The 25,834-nt window shown below is 51.7% G+C and overlaps 1 protein-coding gene across 1 annotated transcript in view; it reads right to left on the reverse strand.

The window, feature by feature from the left end:
• POLQ (DNA polymerase theta) overlaps positions 1 to 25,834 on the reverse strand; it is a 225,038-nt gene that overhangs the window by 125,849 nt on the left and 73,355 nt on the right. Inside the window, exons 24-26 of the mRNA XM_088455888.1 lie at positions 24,353 to 24,479; positions 19,984 to 20,090; positions 15,258 to 15,442 (exon numbers count right to left, since the gene is read on the reverse strand). Of these exons, the coding sequence (XP_088312014.1) occupies positions 15,258 to 15,442; positions 19,984 to 20,090; positions 24,353 to 24,479 (419 nt within the window). The remainder of the gene's footprint in view (positions 1 to 15,257; positions 15,443 to 19,983; positions 20,091 to 24,352; positions 24,480 to 25,834) is intronic.

The raw sequence follows: 25,834 nt of genomic DNA on the forward strand, positions 1-25,834 counted from the left end.
TAGCTTTGTATGTAGCATAGCAGTCTGTGCCGGGAGGACATACAGTGATCGGTGTGATAGACTAGATGGTCATAGCATTGGATGTAGCATAGTAGTCTGTGCCGGGAGGACATACAGTGATCGGTGTGATAGACTAGATGGTCATAGCATTGGATGTAGCATAGTAGTCTGTGCCGGGAGGACATACAGTGATCGGTGTGATAGACTAGATGGTCATAGCTTTGTATGTAGCATAGTAGTCTGTGCCGGGAGGACATACAGTGATCGGTGTGATAGACTAGATGGCCATTGGATGTAGCATAGTAGTCTGTGCCTGGAGGACATACAGTGATCGGTGTGATAGACTAGATGACCATTGGATGTAGCATAGTAGTCTGTGCCGGGAGGACATACAGTGATCGGTGTCATAGACTAGATGGTCATTGGATGTAGCATAGTAGTCTGTGCCGGGAGGACATACAGTGATCGGTGTGATAGACTAGATGGCCATTGGATGTAGCATAGTAGTCTGTGCCTGGAGGACATACAGTGATCGGTGTGATACACTAGATGGTCATAGCTTTGTATGTAGCATAGTAGTCTGTGCCGGGAGGACATACAGTGATCGGTGTGATAGACTAGATGGCCATTGGATGTAGCATAGTAGTCTGTGCCGGGAGGACATACAGTGATCGGTGTGATAGACTAGATGGCCATTGGATGTAGCATAGTAGTCTGTGCCGGGAGAACATACAGTGACCGGTGTGATAGGCTAGATGACCATTGGATGTAGCATAGTAGTCTGTGCCGGGAGGACATACAGTGATCGGTGTGATAGACTAGATGGTCATAGCATTGGATGTAGCATAGTAGTCTGTGCCGGTAGGACATACAGTGATCGGTGTGATAGACTAGATGGCCATTGGATGTAGCATAGTAGTCTGTGCTGGGAGGACATACAGTGATCGGTGTGATAGGCTAGATGGTCATAGCATTGTATGTAGCATAGTAGTCTGTGCCGTGAGGACATACAGTGATCGGTGTGATAGACTAGATGGCCATTGGATGTAGCATAGTAGTCTGTGCCGGGAGGACATACAGTGATCGGTGTGGTAGACTAGATGGTCAAAGCATTGGATGTAGCATAGTAGTCTGTGCTGGGAGGACATACAGTGATCGGTGTGATAGACTAGATGGTCATAGCTTTGTATGTAGCATAGTAGTCTGTGCCGGGAGGACATACAGTGATCGGTGTGATAGACTAGATGGTCATAGCTTTGTATGTAGCATAGTAGTCTGTGCCGGGAGGACATACAGTGATCGGTGTGATAGACTAGATGGCCATTGGATGTAGCATAGTAGTCTGTGCCGGGAGGACATACAGTGATCGGTGTGATAGACTAGATGGTCATAGCATTGGATGTAGCATAGTAGTCTGTGCCGGGAGGACATACAGTGATCGGTGTGATAGACTAGATGGTCATAGCTTTGTATGTAGCATAGTAGTCTGTGCCGGGAGGACATACAGTGATCGGTGTGATAGACTAGATGGCCATTGGATGTAGCATAGTAGTCTGTGCCGGGAGGACATACAGTGATCGGTGTGATGGACTAGATGACCATTGGATGTAGCATAGTAGTCTGTGCCGGGAGGACATACAGTGATCGGTGTGATAGACTAGATGGCCATTGGATGGAGCATAGTAGTCTGTGCCAGGAGGACATACAGTGATCGCTGTGATAGACTAGATGGTCATAGCATTGGATGTAGCATAGTAGTCTGTGCCGGGAGGACATAGTGATCGGTGTGATAGACTAGATGGTCATTGGATGTAGCATAGTAGTCTGTGCCGGGAGGACATACAGTGATCGGTGTGATAGACTAGATGGTCATAGCATTGGATGTAGCATAGTAGTCTGTGCCGGGAGGACATACAGTGATCGGTGTGATACACTAGATGGTCATAGCTTTGAATGTAGCATAGTAGTCTGTGCCGGGAGGACATACAGTGATCGGTGTGATAGACTAGATGGTCATTGGATGTGGCATAGTAGTCTGTGCCGGGAGGACATACAGGTATCGGTGTGATAGACTAGATGGCCATTGGATGTAGCATAGTAGTCTGTGCCGGGAGGACATACAGTGATCGGTGTGATAGACTAGATGGCCATTGGATGTAGCATAGTAGTCTGTGCTGGGAGGACATACAGTGATCGGTGTGATAGACTAGATGGCCATTGGATGTAGCATAGTAGTCTGTGCCGGGAGGACATACAGTGATCGGTGTGATGGACTAGATGGTCATAGCTTTGTATGTAGCATAGTAGTCTGTGCCGGGAGGACATACAGTGATCGGTGTGATAGACTAGATGGGCATAGCTTTGTATGTAGCATAGTAGTCTGTACCGGGAGGACATACAGTGATCGGTGTGATAGACTAGATGGTCATAGCTTTGTATGTAGCATAGTAGTCTGTGCCGGGAGGACATACAGTGATCGGTGTGATAGACTAGATGGTCATAGCATTGAATGTAGCATAGTAGTCTGTGCCGGGAGGACATACAGTGATCGGTGTGATAGACTAGATGACCATTGGATGTAGTATAGTAGTCTGTGCCGGGAGGACATACAGTGATCGGTGTGATAGACTAGATGGTCATTGGATGTAGCATAGTAGTCTGTGCCGGGAGGACATACAGTGATCGGTGTGATAGACTAGATGGCCATTGGATGTAGCATAGTAGTCTGTGCCGGGAGGACACAGTGATCGGTGTGATAGACTAGATAGCCATTGGATGTAGCATAGTAGTCTGTGCCGGGAGGACATACAGTGATCGGTGTGATACACTAGATGGTCATAGCATTGGATGTAGCAAAGTAGTCTGTGCCGGGAGGACATACAGTGATCGGTGTGATAGACTAGATGGTCATAGCTTTGTATGTAGCATAGTAGTCTGTGCCGGGAGGACATACAGTGATCGGTGTGATAGGCTAGATGGCCATTGGATGTAGTATAGTAGTCTGTGCCGGGAGGACATACAGTGATCGGTGTGATAGACTAGATGGTCATAGCATTGTATGTAGCATAGTAGTCTGTGCCGGGAGGACATACAGTGATCGGTGTGATAGGCTAGATGGCCAATGGATGTAGCATAGTAGTCTGTGCCGGAGGACATACAGTGATCGGTGTGATAGACTAGATGGCCATTGGATGTAGCATAGTAGTCTGTGCCGGGAGGACATACAGTGATAGGTGTGATAGACTAGATGGTCATAGCTTTGTATGTAGCATAGTAGTCTGTGCCGGGAGGACATACAGTGATCGGTGTGATAGGCTAGATGGTCATAGCTTTGTATGTAGCATAGTAGTCTGTGCCGGGAGGACATACAGTGATCGGTGTGATAGGCTAGATGGCCATTGGATGTAGCATAGTAGTCTGTGCCGGGAGGACATACAGTGATCGGTGTGGTAGACTAGATGGCCATTGGATGTAGCATAGAAGTCTGTGCCGGGAGGACATAGTGATCGGTGTGATAGACTAGATGGTCATTGGATGTAGCATAGCAGTCTGTGCCGGGAGGACATACAGTGATCGGTGTGATAGACTAGATGGTCATAGCATTGGATGTAGCATAGTAGTCTGTGCCGGGAGGACATACAGTGATCGGTGTGATAGGCTAGATGGCCATTGGATGTAGCATAGTAGTCTGTGTCGAGAGGACATAAAGTGATCGCTGTGATAGACTAGATGGTCATTGGATGTAGCATAGAAGTCTGTGCCGGGAGGACATAGTGATCGGTGTGATAGACTAGATGGTCATTGGATGTAGCATAGCAGTCTGTGCCGGGAGGACATACAGTGATCGGTGTGATAGACTAGATGGTCATAGCATTGGATGTAGCATAGTAGTCTGTGCCGGGAGGACATACAGTGATCGGTGTGATAGACTAGATGGTCATTGGAAGTAGCATAGTAGTCTGTGCCGGGAGGACATACAGTGATCGGTGTGATAGACTAGATGGTCATAGCTTTGTATGTAGCATAGTAGTCTGTGCCGGGAGGACATACAGTGATCGGTGTGATAGACTAGATGGTCATAGCATTGTATGTAGCATAGTAGTCTGTGCCGGGAGGACATACAGGTATCGGTGTGATAGACTAGATGACCATTGGATGTAGCATAGTAGTCTGTGCCGGGAGGACATACAGTGATCGGTGTGATAGACTAGATGGTCATAGCTTTGTATGTAGCATAGTAGTCTGTGCCGGGAGGACATACAGTGATCGGTGTGATAGACTAGATGGTCATAGCTTTGTATGTAGCATAGTAGTCTGTGCCGGGAGGACATACAGTGATCGGTGTGATAGACTAGATGGTCATAGCTTTGTATGTAGCATAGTAGTCTGTGCCGGGAGGACATACAGTGATCGGTGTGATAGACTAGATGGTCATAGCATTGTATGTAGCATAGTAGTCTGTGCCGGGAGGACATACAGGTATCGGTGTGATAGACTAGATGACCATTGGATGTAGCATAGTAGTCTGTGCCGGGAGGACATACAGTGATCGGTGTGATAGACTAGATGGTCATAGCTTTGTATGTAGCATAGTAGTCTGTGCCGGGAGGACATACAGTGATCGGTGTGATAGACTAGATGGTCATAGCTTTGTATGTAGCATAGTAGTCTGTGCCGGGAGGACATACAGTGATCGATGTGATAGACTAGATGGTCATAGCTTTGTATGTAGCATAGTAGTCTGTGCCGGGAGGACATACAGTGATCGGTGTAATAGACTAGATGGCCATTGGATGTAGCATAGTAGTCTGTGCCGGGAGGACATACAGTGATCGGTGTGATAACAAGAGATATGGTAAGAACTTACCTTTGTTATCTCTGTTTCTACGAAGTCCATAGGGTCCACAGGATTGACCTTGGGGTTATAGCTGGAACAGGATCCATGGGCACCACACAGTTAAGCTTTTAGCTCCCAGGATGCACTTGGGTCCTCCTCTATACCCCGCCCCCGAGCCACAGGCACCTCAGTTGGTAAGCAGCCTAGGCCGGAGGAGAATATGGAACAGAGAGAAGGAAGACTGGAACACACAAGACACCATACTCACAGCAATAGGAGACGGAAAACCGGTGACCAGCCACACAGCCCATTTGAAGCCAGGTGCGTCAGGGCGGGCGCCCTGTGGACCCTATGGACTTCGTAGAAACAGAGATAACAAAGGTAAGTTCTTACCATATCTCTTGTTTTCTACTTCAGGGTCCATAGGGGGTCCACAGGGTTGACCTTGGGGATGTCCCAAAGCAGTACAACTAAGGGCGGGGACGCTCCTGTGCTGAAAGGAGTACCCGGCGCCCAAAGGATGCATCCTGAGAGGCAAAGGTGTCAAACGCATAAAACCTCAAAAACGTTTGAATTGAAGACCAAGTGGCCGCCTTACACAGCTGAACAGCAGAAGCGCCACGTCTAGCAGCCCAAGAGGGACCCACAGAACGAGTGGAATGAGCCTTAACAGAGGCTGGCACAGGTAAGCCCTCCTGTGCATAAGCCTCACAAATAACGGAACGAAGCCAACGGGCTAACGTTTGTTTGTTGGCAGGCCAACCCCTCTTGTGAAAACCAAAGAGGATAAACAAGGAATCAGACTTCCTAACCGAAGCCGTCCGGTCTACATAAATTCTAAGCGCCCGGACCACATCTAAGGAAGTCTCACCAGCTGAAAGATCAGGGGACTGAAAAGCTGGCACAACAAGTTCCTGATTAATATGGAACTTCGAGACCACTTTGGGAAAAACTCAGGACGAGTGCGGAGCACCGCTCTGTCCTGGTGAAAAATCAGGAAAGGAGGGCGACAGGAAAGCGCCCCCAATTCAGACACCCTCCTGGCCGAAGCAATTGCCAGGAGAAAAACCGTCTTAAATGTCAGCCACTTGAGCTCCACCGCCTCAAGAGGCTCAAACGGAGGACCCTGCAGGACCCGTAGCACCACCGCCAAGTCCCAAGGAGCCACAGGAGGCACAAAGGGAGGCTGGATCCTGAGAACACCTTGGAAAAAGGTGTGAACGTCTGGTAGTATTGCAATCCGCCGTTGAAACCACACGGACAAGGCGGACACATGAACCTTCAGAGATGCAAGGCGTAAGCCGAGATCCAATCCTGACTGAAGAAATTCCAAGATCCTAGAAACTCGGAACACCTGAGGATCATAAAGTCTGGACTCACACCACTGAAAGTAAGTGTGCCACACTCTGTGATAAATCCGTGCTGAAGCAGGCTTGCGTGCCCTGAGCATCGTACCAATAACCGAACTGGAGAAGCCCCGAGACCTCAAGACGGCTGTCTCAAGAGCCACGCCGTCAAAGACAGCCGACCCAGATCCGGGTAAAGGCAGGGCCCCTGAGACAACAGGTCCCGACGTTGAGGAAGAAGGTACGGAGCGTCGATGGAGAGGCTCCTTAGATCGGAGTACCAAGGACGTCTGGGCCACGCCGGAGCTACCAGCACGAGCATGCCGCCGTCCTGCTTGAATTTCCGCAGAACCCGAGGAAGCAGGGATATCGGAGGAAACAGATACGCCAGGTGAAACGTCCATGTCACCGACAGCGCGTCCACCAGACTTGCACCTGCGTCTCTTGTCCTTGACCCGTAAACGGGCAACTTGTGATTGTGACGGGAGGCCATCAAGTCCAGCTCCGGCAGTCCCCACCTGTCCACGAGTAGCTGAAACACCTCTGGGTGAAGCGACCATTCCCCGGGATGCACGTCGTGACGGCTGAGGAAGTCCGCCTCCCAATTGAGGACTCCGGGGATGAAGACCGCCGAGATCGCTGGAATGTGACCCTCCGCCCAAGACAGGATACGAGACACCTCCGACATCGCTGCCTGACTGCGAGTTCCGCCTTGGTGATTGATATACGCCACCGTGGTGGCGTTGTCAGACTGCACCTGTACCGCCCTTCCGTGAAGAGCGGGGCCGGACGACTGCAGGGCCTTGTATACTGCCCGCAGTTCCAGGATGTTGATGGGGAGAAGTGCTTCTTCCGCTGACCAACGACCCTGAAGCGACAAAGAGCCGGTCACTGCCCCCCAACCCCGGAGACTGGCATCCGTCGTGAGCAGGACCCAGTCCGGGATCCAAAATGGGCGCCCCTCGACCAGATGAGCTGTCTGAAGCCACCAAGCCAAAGATAGCCGAACGTCCGGAGACAACACCAGCACCTGAGAGCGGATCCGGTGAGGTAACCCGTTCCATTCTGATAGAATCAGCCCCTGCAGGGGCCGGGAATGGAACTGGGCAAATTCCACCATGTCGAATGTCGACACCATGGACCCCAGAACTCTCATAGCCGAATGGACCGACAGGCGGCAACGGCTCAGGCAACTGCGTATCTGCAGCTGTAGTGAGGCGACCTTCTCCGGAGTCAGGAAGATCCTTTGCTGACGCGAATCCAGCAGGGCTCCCAAATGAACCATCCGCTGTGATGGAATCAGAGAGGACTTTTTCCAATTTATCAACCACCCGTGTGCTTGCAGGCAAGCGATCGTCAGGTGGAGATGTTGAAGCAGTACCTCCGGGGAGCTCGCCAGCAACAGGAGGTCGTCCAGGTACGGCAGCAGCCGTACATTCTGGTTCCGAAGATGTGCGGCCATGACCGCCATAATCTTCGTGAACACCCTCGGTGCCGTGGAGAGACCAAAGGGTAGCGTCTGGAACTGATAGTGGTGTTGAAGGATAGCGAACCTCAGATACCGCTGGTGTGAAAATGCTATCGGAACATGGAGGTAGGCGTCCTGGATGTCCAGGGACACCATGTAATCCCCCGGTTCCATCGCCAGAATGATGGAACGTAACGTTTCCATCCTGAACTTGGGAACTCTAAGGAATTTGTTCAGAGACTTCAAGTTGAGGATAGGGCGATGAGAACCATTGGGTTTCTGCACCAGAAACAGAGACGAATAATACCCCGTCCCTCGTTGTGATAGAGGAACGGGAACAATGACCCCTGCTTTCAGCAAGGACTCTATAGCCTCCTGAACCTGTAACGCCTTGGTCTTGTTCTGAGAAGGACTTGTGCAGAAAAACTGGTGGGGTGGTCTGTGCCGAAAAGACAGGGCGTACCCCTGGGAGACCACTTCTCGAACCCAGGCATCCGTGGTGGTATTGTGCCAGCACTGGGCAAATAGAAGAAGTCGGCCTCCCACTCTGAGGTCCCCCAGAGGAAGGCCCGTCCCATCAGGCCGCAGGTTTATCTTCCTGCTTGGAAGAAGGGCGCCGAGCACTCCAGGCTTGCTTCTTGGGTTTAGAGGCCGTCTTACTCGCAGACTGTCTCGGGAAGGACTGACCTTTCGCCTTACCCTGAACCCGAAAGGAACGAAAAGCCGAACTCCGAACCTTAGCAGGCAGTGCCGCCGAAGGGAGGAAGGCCGACTTGGATTTAGCCAGGGTGTCCACTATTTTGTCCAAGTCCGGACCAAATAGTAATTCCCCATTGAAAGGTAAGGTATCCAGACCTTTCTTTGAATCAGAGTCCGCTCTCCAGGACCGCAACCATAAGGATCGGCGGGCAGACACCGCTGCAGCCGATACCCGCGAGGTCAGCAGACTAGCATCTAAAGAAGCTTCTCCAATGTAAGAAGCGGCGTCCCTCATTTGTCCCAACAACGCCCGCTGGACATCCGGAGCATCGTCCGGGAAGGTATCTTCCAATGCATTGGCCCACCCCTCAATGGCCTTGGCCACCCAGGAAATGGCCATGGACGGTCGGGCCACCGCCCCGGAGAGGGAGTAAATAGACTTTAAGCAAGTCTCAACTTTCCTGTCCGTGGGATCCTTCAGCGAGGATATCGACGGTAATGGTAAGGTGGCGCCCCGAGTTAAACGGGTGACATGGGAATCCACCGCCGGTGGAGTTTCCCATTTTTTACAATGTGCCTCAGGGAAGGGGTAATTAGAAGCCAACCGCTTCTGAGGAAGGAATCTCTTACTGGGCGCCTGCCAAGCTACCGCCATATGATCCGTCAACTGATCCGACAGGGGAAACACCGCAGAAGCCACCTTAGTTTTTTTTGAAACTAGGAAACTTCGACCTAGGAACCGGTGCCTCATCCTCTATAAGAAGAATAGCTCGCACCGCCCTAACTAGTGCTCGCACATTAATGGACGACTTGGTATCCATTTCCTGGGCCGAGGCGTCCGAGTCAGTGTCATCAGGGACCTCCCCATCATCTGAGGAACCCTCTGAGTCCGATACCTGAGCAGCCCGTGTCATGAGTGGGCGTTTAGAAATCCTAGAAGGCATGTCAGTCTGCAACATTGACTGAAAAGCCGAGGAAGCGGCCGCCAAATTTTGCACGGAGTTGGAGAGCACATCCACCCATGGTGGAGGCGTCGCCATAGGGGCCTGAAAAGGTACCACAGGCTGCTGCGGCACAGGGGAAGCCTGTATATACATAGGCAACCCCGCATAGGGACCAACTGATTGAGACCCAGGAGGACTCCGCAATAACTGCGGGACACCCGGGGAATGGGGGATGGTCGGCTGGGGCACCGCCCTAGTAGGGAGAGCAGTCGGGACCGACAGACGGTCCGCAATAGACACCAGCACTTGAGAAAACATCGCCCACGGTGGTTCCTGCGCCAGAGAAGGTCTGGATGGGCCAGGAGCCACCTGGCATCGACTACACAGGCCATCCTGTGACAAATCCTCCCTATCTACTCCTGCAGAACAGCGTCCGCAGGAGGCCAACACCGGAGCCACTGAGCACTCAACCTCCTCGTCTGACATGACAGAATATATTATATATCTGGCACCAGGGTAGAAGTGAAACGCACTCACCGGTGTGCTGAACAACAGCCCACAATATGGCACTGAGTAGCACACTACTGTATGTGACGGACCTCACAAATACGTGATCTATATAAGTGAGGTCAGTAGAAACGCCCCTCCCCCACACACCTGCAGGGCTTGTAGGAGAAGTAAAGGGATAGGTATAAGCTGACAGTAAGCGGAAAATAAGCACAGACAGGCAGCACTAGCAAAAAGTCACATACCATGCAGGAAGATATACTCACTGCACCTTTCCACTACAATCAACCTGCCCAGATTCAGTGTCTGGGAGGGCTATAGTGCTGTGTACGCTGTCCTTAATCAGGGGAGAGGTACACAGGGGGACCGGTCCGCGTGCTCCCTGAGATCTGCGCTGCCACTGTGGGAAAATGGCCGCTGGAGACCTCAGAGGAGGAGTGGCCGAGTAACTGCAGCTCAGCGACGCCAGACTGCGTGCTGAAAGGCGCGCTGAGCTGAAGGGAGGAGCCGCTGACAGGGAAGGCTTCCTCCCCTGGCTGGCCATAACCCCAGGGATGCTGGCTTCCCGCTTGCCGGTTATCCCTGGTGGTCTAGTGGTCCCACGGGTTATGGGGGGGGGCCCGCCGCCACTGCCAGCAGCCTCCGGTCTGTCCCCAGGACCGGAGGCTAAAGGACTGCATTTAAGGCATTCCGCGCGCCGCCGCTAGCCAGCGACGCGCGGCTTACCTGAATCCCCGGCGACTCCGGCAGCAGTCCTGGGAGGTAGACAGAGTCCGGCTAGTACGGACTCTGTCCTCCCGCCGCGATCCCCAGATCAGTACTGGCGTCGCGGCGCCAGTCGGGGATCAGAGCGGCAGCGTGGGCGTCTGTACAGACAGCCCTTCGCTGCCGTCTGTAGTAAAAATAGATTAAAAATAAATAAAATTTAACTTAAAATAAAAAGCTTCTGGGGGCTGCTACTGCAGCCCCCCTGCGCGGTGACCGACTCCGGACGGGCACCAGCTTACACTGAGGTGCCTGTGGCTCGGGGGCGGGGTATAGAGGAGGACCCAAGTGCATCCTGGGAGCTAAAAGCTTAACTGTGTGGTGCCCATGGATCCTGTTCCAGCTATAACCCCAAGGTCAACCCTGTGGACCCCCTATGGACCCTGAAGTAGAAAGACTAGATGACCATTGGATGTAGTATAGTAGTCTGTGCCGGGAGGACATACAGTGATCGGTGTGATAGACTAGATGGTCATTGGATGTAGCATAGTAGTCTGTGCCGGGAGGACATACAGTGATCGGTGTGATAGACTAGATGGTCATAGCTTTGTATGTAGCATAGTAGTCTGTGCCGGGAGGACATACAGTGATCGGTGTGATAGACTAGATGACCATTGGATGTGGCATAGTAGTCTGTGCCGGGAGGACATACAGTGATCGGTGTGATAGACTAGATGGTCATAGCTTTGTATGTAGCATAGTAGTCTGTGCCGGGAGGACATACAGTGATCGGTGTGATAGACTAGATGGTCATAGCTTTGTATGTAGCATAGTAGTCTGTGCCGGGAGGACATACAGTGATCGGTGTGATACACTAGATGGTCATAGCATTGGATGTAGCATAGTAGTCTGTGCCGGAGGACATACAGTGATCGGTGTGATAGACTAGATGGCCATTGGATGTAGCATAGTAGTCTGTGCTGGGAGGACATACAGTGATCGGTGTGATAGACTAGATGGTCATAGCTTTGTATGTAGCATAGTAGTCTGTGCCGGAGGACATACAGTGATCGGTGTAATAGACTAGATGGCCATTGGATGTAGCATAGTAGTCTGTGCCGGGAGGACATACAGTGATCGGTGTGGTAGACTAGATGGCCATTGGATGTAGCATAGTAGTCTGTGCCGGGAGGACATACAGTAATCGGTGTGATAGACTAGATGGCCATTGGATGTAGCATAGTAGTCTCTGCCGGGAGGACATACAGTGATCGGTGTGATAGACTAGATGGCCATTGGATGTAGCATTGTAGTCTGTGCCGGGAGGACATACAGTGATCGGTGTGATGGACTAGATGACCATTGGATGTAGCATAGTAGTCTGTGCCGGGAGGACATACAGTGATCGGTGTGATAGACTAGATGGCCATTGGATGTAGCATAGTAGTCTGTGCCAGGAGGACATACAGTGATCGGTGTGATAGACTAGATGGCCATTGTATGTAGCATAGTAGTCTGTGCCGGGAGGACATACAGGGATCGGTGTGATAGGCTAGATGGTCATAGCTTTGTATGTAGCATAGTAGTCTGTGCCGGGAGGACATACAGTGATCAGTGTGATACACTAGATGGTCATAGCTTTGTATGTAGCATAGTAGTCTGTGCCGGGAGGACATACAGTGATCGGTGTGATAGACTAGATGGTCATTGGATGTAGCATAGTAGTCTGTGCCGGGAGGACATTCAGTGATCGGTGTGATAGACTAGATGGTCATAGCTTTGTATGTAGCATAGTAGTCTGTGCCGGGAGGACATACAGTGATCGGTGTGATAGACTAGATGGCCATTGGATGTAGCATAGTAGTCTGTGCCGGGAGGACATAGTGATCGGTGTGATAGACTAGATGGCCATTGGATGTAGCATAGTACTCTGTGCCGGGAGGACATACAGTGATCAGTGTGATAGACTAGATGGTCATAGCTTTGTATGTAGCATAGTAGTCTGTGCCGGGAGGACATACAGTGATCGGTGTGATAGACTAGATGGTCATTGGATGTAGCATAGTAGTCTGTGCTGGGAGGACATACAATGATCGGTGTGATAGACTAGATGGCCATTGGATGTAGCATAGTAGTCTGTGCCGGGAGGACATACAGTGATCGGTGTGATAGACTAGATGGTCATAGCATTGGATGTAGCATAGTAGTCTGTGCCGGGAGGACATACAGTGATCGGTGTGATAGACTAGATGGTCATAGCTTTGTATGTAGCATAGTAGTCTGTGCAGGGAGGACATACAGTGATCGGTGTGATAGACTAGATGGTCATAGCATTGGATGTAGCATAGTAGTCTGTGCCGGGAGGACATACAGTGATCGGTGTGATAGACTAGATGGTCATAGCATTGGATGTAGCATAGTAGTCTGTGCCGGGAGGACATACAGTGATCGGTGTGATAGACTAGATGGTCATAGCTTTGTATGTAGCATAGTAGTCTGGGCCGGGAGGACATACAGTGATCGGTGTGATAGACTAGATGGTCATAGCATTGTATGTAGCATAGTAGTCTGTGCCGGGAGGACATACAGTGATCGGTGTGATAGACTAGATGGCCATTGGATGTAGCATAGTAGTCTGTGCCGGGAGGACATACAGTGATCGGTGTGTTAGACTAGATGGCCATTGGATGTAGCATAGTAGTCTGTGCCGGGAGGACATACAGTGATCGGTGTGATAGGCTAGATGGTCTTAGCATTGGATGTAGCATAGTAGTCTGTGCCGGGAGGACATACAGTGATCGGTGTGATAGGCTAGATGGTCTTAGCATTGGATGTAGCATAGTAGTCTGTGCCGGGAGGACATACAGTGATCGGTGTGATAGACTAGATGGTCATAGCATTGTATGTAGCATAGTGGTCTGTGCCGGGAGGACATACAGTGATCGGTGTGATAGACTAGATGGTCATAGCATTGGATGTAGTATAGTAGTCTGTGCCGGGAGGACATACAGTGATCGGTGTGATAGACTAGATGGTCATAGCTTTGTATGTAGCATAGTAGTCTGTGCCGGGAGGACATACAGTGATCTGTGTGATAGACTAGATGGTCATAGCATTGGATGTAGCATAGTAGTCTGTGCCGGGAGGACATACAGGGATCGGTGTGATAGGCTAGATGGTCATAGCTTTGTATGTAGCATAGTAGTCTGTGCCGGGAGGACATAGTGATCGGTGTGATAGACTAGATGGTCATAGCTTTGTATGTAGCATAGTAGTCTGTGCCGGGAGGACATACAGTGATCGGTGTAATAGGCTAGATGGCCATTGGATGTAGTATAGTAGTCTGTGCTGGGAGGACATACAGTGATCGGTGTGATAGACTAGATGGTCATAGCTTTGTATGTAGCATACTAGTCTGTGCTGGGAGGACATACAGTGATCGGTGTGATAGACTAGATGGCCATTGGATGTAGCATAGTAGTCTGTGCCGGGAGGACATACAGTGATCGGTGTGATAGACTAGATGGTCATAGCTTTGTATGTAGCATAGTAGTCTGTGCCGGGAGGACATACAGTGATCGGTGTGATAGACTAGATGGTCATTGGATGTAGCATAGTAGTCTGTGCTGGGAGGACGGAGGACATACAGTGATCGGTGTGATACACTAGATGGTCATAGCTTTGTATGTAGCATAGTAGTCTGTGCCGGGAGGACATACAGTGATCGGTGTGATAGACTAGATGGTCATAGCTTTGTATGTAGCATACTAGTCTGTGCTGGGAGGACATACAGTGATCGGTGTGATAGACTAGATGGCCATTGGATGTAGCATAGTAGTCTGTGCCGGGAGGACATACAGTGATCGGTGTGATAGACTAGATGGTCATAGCTTTGTATGTAGCATAGTAGTCTGTGCCGGGAGGACATACAGTGATCGGTATGATAGACTAGATGGCCATTGGATGTAGCATAGTAGTCTGTGCCGGGAGGACATACAGTGATCGGTGTGATAGACTAGATGGTCATAGCTTTGTATGTAGCATACTAGTCTGTGCTGGGAGGACATACAGTGATCGGTGTGATAGACTAGATGGTCATTGTATGTAGCATAGTAGTCTGTGCCAGGAGGACATACAGTGATCGGTGTGATAGACTAGATGGTCATAGCTTTGTATGTAGCATAGTAGTCTGTGCTGGGAGGACATACAGTGATCAGTGTGATAGACTAGATGGCCATTGGATGTAGCATAGTAGTCTGTGCCGGGAGGACATACAGTGATCGGTGTGATAGACTAGATGGCCATTGGATGTAGCATAGTAGTCTGTGCCGGGAGGACATACAGTGATCTGTGTGATGGACTAGATGATCATAGCATTGGATGTAGCATAGTAGTCTGTGCCGGGAGCACATACAGTGATCGGTGTGATAGACTAGATGGCCATTGGATGTAGCATAGTAGTCTGTGCCGGGAGGACATACAGTGATCGGTGTGATAGACTAGATTGCCATTGTATGTAGCATAGTAGTCTGTGCCGGGAGGACATAGTGATCGGTGTGATAGACTAGATGGCCATTGGATGTAGCATAGTAGTCTGTGCTGGGAGGACATACAGTGATCGGTGTGATAGACTAGATGGCCATTGGATGTAGCATAGTAGTCTGTGCTGGGAGGACATACAGTGATCGGTGTGATAGACTAGATGGCCATTGGATGTAGCATAGTAGTCTGTGCCGGGGAAGGCGGGTCACCTGTTTGGCCTGTTGTCTCATGCAGTCAGTCACAGCGTCGAGGTCAATCATCTTCCACTCGGACGCTATGCTCCTGAACACGTCCGCCCCGCTGTTTAATACCTGGATCAGCCGCCGATCCTTCGATAAGTGAGCGAGGATCCGTAACTCCAGCTGGGAATAATCAGCCGCCAGTATTATGCCCCCTGCAATGACATCAGAGACGCGCTGGATACGGCTTAGCAGAAGGTGAACCACCCAAAGCAGCAGTGACGGTTCCCACATAGACGTGGCACCAATGCAACAAAGCAACAGGGGACAGGTATGAAAAACAGGACACGCACAATTATAACCACGGCTGCAAGAGGCGGGCAGTGCTGCCAAGACATGAGAGACATTAATCTCACATTACTATACGTGTACCGCTGTCCCCTGCTCCCCAATGTCACGTACCCTAACACTGACCCCCATGTGTACCGCTGTCCCCTGCTCCCCAATGTCACGTTCCCTAACGCTGACCCCCATGTGTACCGCTGTCCCCTGCTCCCCAATATCACCACACAGTCACGTTCCCTAACGCTGACCCCCGTGTGTTCCTCTGTCCCCTGCTCCCCAATGTCACCACACAGTCAAGTTCCCTAACGCTGACCCCCATGTGTACCGCTGTCCCCTGCTCCCCAATGTCACCACACAGCCATGTTCCCTAACGCTGACCCCCATGTGTACCGCTGTCCCCTGCTCCCCAATGTCACCACACAGCCATGTTCCCTAACACTGACCCCCGTGTGTTCCTCTGTCCCCTGCTCCCCAATGTCACCGTACAGTCACGTTCCCTAACGCTGATCCCCGTGTGTTCCTCTGTCCCCTGCTCCCCAATGTCACCACAGTCACGTTTCCCAACGCTGACCCCCATGTGTTCCTCTGTCCCCTGCTCCCCAATGTCACCGCACAGTCATGTTCCCTAATGCTGACCCCCGTGTGTTCCTCTGTCCCCTGCCCCCCAATGTCACAGCACAGTCACGTTCCCCAACACTGACCCCCGTGTGTTCCTCTGTCCCCTGTTCCCCAATGTCACCGCAGTCACGTTCCCTAATGCTGACCCCCGTGTGTTCCTCTGTCCCCTGCTCCCCAATGTCACCGCAGTCACGTTCCCTAATGCTGACCCCCGTGTGTTCCTCTGTCCCCTGCCCCCCAATGTCACAGCACAGTCACGTTCCCCAACGCTGACCCCCGTGTGTTCCTCTGTCCCCTGTTCCCCAATGTCACCGCACAGTCACGTTCCCCAACGCTGACCCCCGTGTGTTCCTCTGTCCCCCTGCTCCTCAATGTCACCGCACAGTCACGTTCCCTAACACTGACCCCGTGTGTTCCTCTGTCCCCTACTCCCCAATGTCACCGTACATTCACGTTCCCTAACGCTGACCACCGTGTGTTCCTCTGTCCCCTGCTCCCCAATGTCACCGCACAGTCACGTTCCCTAACGCTGACCCCGTGTGTTCCTCTGTCCCCCTGCTCCTCAATGTCACCGCACAGTCATGTTCCCTAACACTGACCCCGTGTGTTCCTCTGTCCCCTACTCCCCAATGTCACCGTACAGTCACGTTCCCCAACACTGACCCCCGTGTGTTCCTCTGTCCCCTACTCCCCAATGTCACCGTACAGTCACGTTCCCTAACGCTGACCCCCGTGTGTTCCTCTGTCCCCTGCTCCCCAATGTCACCGCACAGTCACGTTCCCTAACGCTGACCCCCGTGTGTTCCTCTGTCCCCTGCTCCCCAATGTCACCGCACAGTCACGTTCCCTAACGCTGACCCCCGTGTGTTCCTCTGTCCCCTGCTCCCCAATGTCACCGCATAGTCACGTTCCCTAACGCTGACCCCCGTGTGTTCCTCTGTCCCCTGCTCCCCAATGTCACCGTACAGTCACGTTCCCTAACGCTGACCCCCGTGTGTTCCTCTGTCCCCTGCTCCCCAATGTCACCGCACAGTCACGTTCCCTAATGCTGACCCCCGTGTGTTCCGCTGTCCCCTGCTCCCCAATGTCACCGCACAGTCACGTTCCCCAACGCTGACCCCCGTGTGTGTTCCTCTGTCCCCTGCTCCACAATGTCACCGCACAGTCACGTTCCCCAAAGCTGACCCCTGTGTGTTCCTCTGTTCCCTGCTCCCCAATGTCGCCGCAGTCACGTTCCCTAATGCTGACCCCCGTGTGTTCCTCTGTCCCCTGCCCCCCAATGTCACAGCACAGTCACGTTCCCCAACACTGACCCCCGTGTGTTCCTCTGTCCCCTGTTCCCCAATGTCACCGCACAGTCACGTTCCCCAACGCTGACCCCCGTGTGTTCCTCTGTCCCCCTGCTCCTCAATGTCACGTTCCCTAACACTGACCCCGTGTGTTCCTCTGTCCCCTACTCCCCAATGTCACCGTACATTCACGTTCCCTAACGCTGACCCCGTGTGTTCCTCTGTCCCCTGCTCCCCAATGTCACCGCATAGTCACGTTCCCTAACGCTGACCCCCGTGTGTTCCTCTGTCCCCTGCTCCCCAATGTCACCGTACAGTCACGTTCCCTAACGCTGACCCCCGTGTGTTCCTCTGTCCCCTGCTCCCCAATGTCACCGTACAGTCACGTTCCCTAACGCTGACCCCCGTGTGTTCCTCTGTCCCCTGCTCCCCAATGTCACCGCACAGTCACGTTCCCTAATGCTGACCCCCGTGTGTTCCGCTGTCCCCTGCTCCCCAATGTCACCGCACAGTCACGTTCCCCAACGCTGACCCCCGTGTGTTCCTCTGTCCCCTGCTCCACAATGTCACCGCACAGTCACGTTCCCCAAAGCTGACCCCTGTGTGTTCCTCTGTTCCCTGCTCCCCAATGTCACCGCAGTCACGTTCCCTAATGCTGACCCCCGTGTGTTCCTCTGTCCCCTGCCCCCCAATGTCACCGCACAGTCACGTTCCCCAACGCTGACCCCCGTGTGTTCCTCTGTCCCCCTGCTCCTCAATGTCACGTTCCCTAACACTGACCCCGTGTGTTCCTCTGTCCCCTACTCCCCAATGTCACCGTACATTCACGTTCCCTAACGCTGACCCCGTGTGTTCCTCTGTCCCCTGCTCCCCAATGTCACCGCACAGTCACGTTCCCTAACGCTAAACCCCGTGTGTTCCTCTGTCCCCCTGCTCCTCAATGTCACCGCACAGTCACGTTCCCTAACACTGACCCCGTGTGTTCCTCTGTCCCCTACTCCCCAATGTCACCGTACAGTCACGTTCCCCAACACTGACCCCCGTGTGTTCCTCTGTCCCCTGCTCCCCAATGTCACCGCACAGTCACGTTCCCTAACACTGACCCCCGTGTGTTCCTCTGTCCCCAGCTCCCCAATGTCACCGCACAGTCACGTTCCCTAACACTGACCCCCGTGTGTTCCTCTGTCCCCTGCTCCCCAATGTCACGTTCCCTAACACTGACCCGAATGTGCTCTTCTGTCCCCTGCTCCCCAATGTTACCGCACAGTCACGTTCCCTAACACTGACCCCCGTGTGTTCCTCTGTCCCCTGCTCCCCAATGTCACGTTCCCTAACACTAACCCCCATGTGCTCTTCTGTCCCCTGCTCCCCAATGTTACCGCACAGTCACGTTCCCTAACACTGACCCCCGTGTGTTCCTCTGTCCCCTGCTCCCCAATGTCACGTTCCCTAACACTGACCCCCATGTGCTCTTCTGTCCCCTGCTCCCCAATGTTACCGCACAGTCACGTTCACTAACATTGACCCCCGTGTGTTCCTCTGTCTATGCTCCCCAATGTCACCACACAGTCACGTTCCCTAACACTGACCCCCGTGTGTTGCTCTGTCCCCTGCTCCCCAATGTCACCGCACAGTCACGTTCCCTAACACTGACCCCGTGTGTTCCTCTGTCCCCTGCTCCCCAATGTCACCGCACAGTCACGTTCCTTAACGCTGACCCCTGTATGTTCCTCTGTCCCCTGCTCCCCAATGTCACCGCACAGTCACGTTCCCTAACACTGACCCCCGTGTGTTCCTCTGTCCCCTGCTCCCCAATGTCACCGCACAGTCACGCTCAGTACCCAGAAAAAGGACAATACGACCCCATAAGCTACTCATTAGCCGGGCTCTACTAAACTGCGTATCTAACCAGCCAGTATAGTATAATAATAATATATAATAATAATAATATAGTATAGTGATGAGGTCCTCTGGAGCTATTCTGTACATTAGCCCCTAAAAATCTGCACAGATCTGAACTTCCATTCTCAGCTCATCTTCACGTACCCCGTCATGTTAGCTGGGGCCATTATATGTAATTATATAAATATGCAGTTGGTGGCATGATTTACAGCACGTACATAAGTGTGTGTTATATACTCATCGGTACATGTATGTTCACCTATGTATGATCTCCTTTAGGATCCTATAACATCTCTGCTGTGTCGGGTTATTACTGACTGTAATGCCGACTCTTACACGTAAGACGATGCGGCTCAGGCACCACTAATGAAGAACATGGCATTATATTACGTCTGCGGGCAGGATAATGCCCATCCATGTGTGTACGGAGCTCTGGGCCACACTCTAAGTTGCACAGATCTGACTTAGCGCCCCCCAGAGGCTGCAGCAGCACAATGTCTGACACCGGACAGAGCCAACCACAGTCAGTTGGACAGAGCACACAGGGCACAGGGGTGAGTGTGGGCGATAGTCACAATACTCCTTTATATGGCTGATGTTACCTGGGAACGGGACGAAGGCGTGTCTCATACTGACGAAGAAGGACATTCCCTTCTCTGCCGGAATCTGTTCTGCCCGGACCATAGCTCTGGGAACGTTCCTCTTACCCCTGAATAGAAAGACAGGACTACTTGACACATGTTTCTCCTGCAGAGAGAACCAGTGATTATTTGCAAAGGAAACATGAACATATCTGGGTTCCCCATAATAACTAGAACAAGTCCCCAGGTCGCCCTCAGCCGCACAAAGCGTAGAAGAGAACAATACTAGAGGGAGACGAGGGAAACTTCCCGGCTGACTGCACCAGCTCTCCGGAGACAGGACGGGTCCTGGGGCATAGACACGTCAGTAACGTGACAGAACAAAGCCGCTCAGGTCAGCTTTTCCTGCAGGTGCCGCTAACAGACGGAGAAGAACGCAGCCAGAGCCCCGGGTCACAGTAATTCCTTCCCAAACACTTTGTACTCTGATAGCAGACAAAGCCTCAGCATTCATTACTTATTACACTCAGCAATCTCAGCTCCAGGGGGCATCATCAGTACCGACATCCCACTTATACCAGAGACGGATTACATGGCGCGCAATACCGCCACAGAATAAAGCAATAGCATGTATAACGGGAAACACAGAACCTCTGTAATATGTACAGAGCCGGGTACCGCAGGCCTGAGCTGCTACAGTACAGGATGGATGACATCATGACATGGTGTAAAACCTCTCTGTATGGAATCGGTAAGTAACACCGCCGGATCTAAGCCCGGGCAGATGAAATAACGATGCCGGAAGGCCGACTAGGGTAAGTACCCTAACCCTCCCCTCTGCCCCCCTAACGCTCACTTAGAGGTGCCTAACCGTAACCTTCCCCGCTAGTGCCTAACCCTAACCTCCCACCAGGGGTGCCTAAACCTAACCCCCCCCCCCCCCGCACCCTAAACCTAACCCTCCCGGGAAGGGATGCCTAACCCTAACCTCCCCCCGGTGGTACCTAACCCTAAGTCCCCCCGGGAGTCCCTAAACCTAACCCTCCCCCCACCCACCCGTGGCTAACTGCTCCCGACGCCCGGCTTACCTACGTTTGGTATACCGGGCGTCTGGAATTCGGAGTGGGGCTAATGTTAGGCATCGGTATTTAGACGCCTATCTTTAGTCCCATGCCGGGCTGTCACTGTCGGCCTTCCTGTCTACATCCCCTTTGTACTCTGTAACAAGGAGCTAGCAATCAGTCATCAGACCGGCTGCCAGAGGTCACATACTCTTCTCTATTGCTCAATAAAAGATAAAGGAAGTCACCGACCAACATATTACTCTCTTACCAGTATCGGGTGTATATCTGTGCTACATGACTTTATAGTTATTCAATTGTGATTATTTAGCAAGTTAAACTCTACAGCACCCACCTGTTGCTCTTCATGCCTAGTCCTGTCTTCTCTCTATTGGCAGGGGTACACTATGTTAAATGGGCTTATTTAAAGGAAGGAATAAATAAAAGTACCTTACTGAGAACTAAATAACTTCAGCTATGTATACCTTTAATCTATCTTTAATTCCATTATTACTTAACTGTCCACTGTGTACTTGGCTCTAATATAATAAACCATTGCACATAGGTCTACCAGCAACACAACTCATTCCATCGCGAACCACTCTCCCAATAACACTGCTCATTCCATCGCGAACCACTCTCCCAATAACACGGCTCATTCCATCGCGAACCACTCTCCCAATAACACGGCTCATTCCATCGCAAACCACTCTCCCAATAACACGGCTCATTCCATCGCGAACCACTCTCCCAATAACACTGCTCATTTCATCGTGAACCACTCTTCCAATAACACTGCTCATTCCAACCTGAACCTCATTCTCCCAATAACACTGCTCATTCCATCGTGAACCACTCTCCCAATAACACTGCTCATTCCATCGTGAACCACTCTCCCAATAATACGGCTCATTCCAACCTGAACCTCATTCTCCCAATAACACTGCTCATTCCATCGTGAACCACTCTCCCAATAACACTGCTCATTCCATCGCGAACCACTCTCCCAATAACACTGCTCATTCCATCGCGAACCACTCTCCCAATAACACGGCTCATTCCATCGCAAACCACTCTCCCAATAACACGGCTCATTCCATCGCGAACCACTCTCCCAATAACACAGCTAATTCCATCGTGAACCACTTTCCCAATAACACTGCTCATTCCATCGTGAACCACTTTCCCAATAACACGGCTCATTCCATCGTGAAACACTCTCCCAATAACACGGCTCATTCCATCGTGAACCACTCTCCCAATAACACGGCTCATTCCATAGCGAACCACTCTCCCAATAACACAGCTCATTTCATCGTGAACCACTCTCCCAATAACACGGCTCATTCCAACCTGAACCTCTCTCCCAATAACACGGCTCATTCCATCGTGAACCACTCTCCCAGTAACACTGCTCATTCCATCGTGAACCACTCTCCCAATAACACGGCTCATTCCATCGCGAACCACTCTTCCAATAACACTGCTCATTCCAACCTGAACCTCTCTCCCAATAACACGGCTCATTCCATCGCGAACCACTCTTCCAATAACACTGCTCATTCCAACCTGAACCTCTCTCCCAATAACACGGCTCATTCCATCGCGAACCACTCTCCCAATAACACAGCTCATTCCATCGCAAACCACTCTCCCAATAACACGGTTCATTCCATCGCAAACCACTCAACCAATAACACGGTTCATTCCATCGCAAACCACTCTCCCAATAACACAGCTAATTCCATCGCGAACCACTCTCCCAATAACACGGCTCATTCCATAGCGAACCACTCTCCCAATAACACAGCTCATTTCATCGTGAACCACTCTCCCAATAACACGGCTCATTCCATCGCAAACCACTCTCCCAATAACACGGTTCATTCCATCGCGAACCACTCTCCCAATAACACGGCTCATTCCATAGCGAACCACTCTCCCAATAACACGGCTCATTCCATCGCAAACCACTCTCCCAATAACACGGTTCATTCCATAGCGAACCACTCTCCCAATAACACAGCTCATTCCATAGCGAACCACTCTCCCAATAACACAGCTCATTTCATCGTGAACCACTCTCCCAATAACACGGCTCATTCCATCGCAAACCACTCTCCCAATAACACGGCTCATTCCATCGCGAACCACTCTCCCAGTAACACTGCTCATTCCATCGTGAACCACTCTCCCAATAACACGGCTCATTCCATCGCGAACCACTCTTCCAATAACACTGCTCATTCCAACCTGAACCTCTCTCCCAATAACACGGCTCATTCCATCGCGAACCACTCTTCCAATAACACTGCTCATTCCAACCTGAACCTCTCTCCCAATAACACGGCTCATTCCATCGCGAACCACTCTCCCAATAACACAGCTCATTCCATCGCAAACCACTCTCCCAATAACACGGTTCATTCCATCGCAAACCACTCTCCCAATAACACTGCTCATTCCAACCTGAACCTCTCTCCCAATAACACGGCTCATTCCATCGCGAACCACTCTTCCAATAACACGGCTCATTCCATCGTGAACCAATATCCCAATAACACGGCTCATTCCATCGTGAACCACTCTCCCAAAAACACGGCTCATTCCATCGCGAACCACTCTCCCAATAACACGGCTCATTCCATCGTGAACCACTCTCCCAATAACACAGCTCATTTCATCGTGAACCACTCTCCCAATAACACGGCTCATTCCATCGTGAACCACTCTCCCAATAACACGGCTCATTCCATCGTGAACCACTTTCTCAGTCCATTTTGTCAAAAGTCCACTGACCTTGCTGTTTATGTACTGTTGAATGAAGCCCACATTAAACACAAGGGGGACATACAAACTCCACACAGATAGTGTCTTAGATGGAAATGAACCCATGACCCCTGTAATGCGAGGCAGTAAACCTCTGTGCCATGCCACAACCCACCTAATATTATTAAAAAAAGATGAAGTGTCAATATTTTATACAGAGCTAAACAATTCCAATATGTGAGAGGACAACATACTGACCCAGCTCAGGGGGACCCCGATAGTCTGCATAGGTCAGTATGATGATGGATCTCAGTGTATTGGATATGACAGTGTTTACCAAATCCAGTCATAGCATGTTTTCCATATCTCCTTGCTGGCGCACAGGTGTAGTCATTGCTGACTGACACATTTTAACAGCTGCACAAGTGACACTTATTAATCCACTTGTGATTCAGTGGGAAGACCTGGAAAACATGCACTGCTAGGACTGGATTTGGGAAACACTGGAATGAGGAATTTGACATACCCTTTATAGTAATAAATAAAATATTAAAATGTACCGATGCTTAGAAAGAACAGCAGATCCTGGTCCCTGGGATGGGGGGCTCTCTCCCACCAAACGTGGCATTTCAATCTCAAAGTCTTTGGGCACATTCTGGACATTTGGCTCAGTAAAACTGACACGACCTGTTAGTGGAGAAATGCTGATTAATTAGACACTAATTATGTTGCAACTAGTTAATGTGTAATAATGATGGGATCTAATGATGATTACTCTAAGAACCCTTCATCTCATAGTGAAACGCGTTGTTAAATACTACTAATTACTTATGTGGAAGATGGGGTACCTGTGGGGGTATGTGCCTGGGAGACTAGGGTACCTGTGGTATGTGCCTGGGAGATTGGGGTACCTGTGGCGGCATGGGTCCGGGGGATTGGGGTACCTGTGGCGGTATGTGCCTGGGAGATTGGGGTACCTGTGGCGGTATGTGCCTGGGAGATTGGGGTACCTGTGGCGGTATGTGCCTGGGAGATTGGGGTACCTGTGGCGGTATGTGCCTGGGAGATTGGGGTACCTGTGGCGGTATGTGCCTGGGAGATTGGGGTACCTGTGGCGGTATGTGCCTGGGAGATTGGGGTACCTGTGGGGGTATGTGCCTGGGAGACTAGGGTACCTGTGGTGGTATGTGCCTGGGAGATTGGGGTACCTGTGGCGGTATGTGCCTGGGAGATTGGGGTACCTGTGGCGGCATGGGTCCGGGGGATTGGGGTACCTGTGGCGGTATGTGCCTGGGGGATTGGGGTACCTGTGGCGGTATGTGCCTGGGAGATTGGGGTACCTGTGGCGGTATGTGCCTGGGAGATTGGGGTACCTGTGGCGGTATGTGCCTGGGAGATTGGGGTACCTGTGGCGGTATGTGCCTGGGGGATTGGGGTACCTGTGGCGGTATGTGCCTGGGGGATTGGGGTACCTGTGGCGGTATGTGCCTGGGGGATTGGGGTACCTGTGGCGGTATGTGCCTGGGACATTGGGGTACCTGTGGCGGTATGTGCCTGGGAGATTGGGGTACCTGTGGCGGTATGTGCCTGGGGGATTGGGGTACCTGTGGCGGTATGGGTCTGGGAGACTGGGGTACCTGTGGCGGTATGTGCCAGGGGGATTGGGGTACCTGTGGCGGTATGGGTCCGGGAGATTGGGGTACCTGTGGTGGTATGGGTCCGGGAGATTGGGGTACCTGTGGCGGTTTGGGTCCGGGGGATTGGGGTACCTGTGGCGGTATGGGTCTGGGAGATTGGGGTACCTGTGGCGGTATGGGTCTGGGAGACTGGGGTACCTGTGGCGGTATGGGTCTGGGAGACTGGGGTACCTGTGGCGGTTTGGGTCTGGGGGATTGGGGTACCTGTGGCGGTATGGGTCTGGGGTACCTGTGGCGGTATGGGTCTGGGAGACTGGGGTACCTGTGGCGGTATGGGTCCGGGGGATTGGGGTACCTGTGGCGGTATGGGTCCGGGGGATTGGGGTACCTGTGGCGGTATGGGTC

This window comes from Taudactylus pleione, unplaced genomic scaffold (genome assembly GCF_031769625.1).
Source record: "Taudactylus pleione unplaced genomic scaffold, aTauple2 ptg000677l, whole genome shotgun sequence".
NCBI lineage: Eukaryota > Metazoa > Chordata > Amphibia > Anura > Myobatrachidae > Taudactylus > Taudactylus pleione.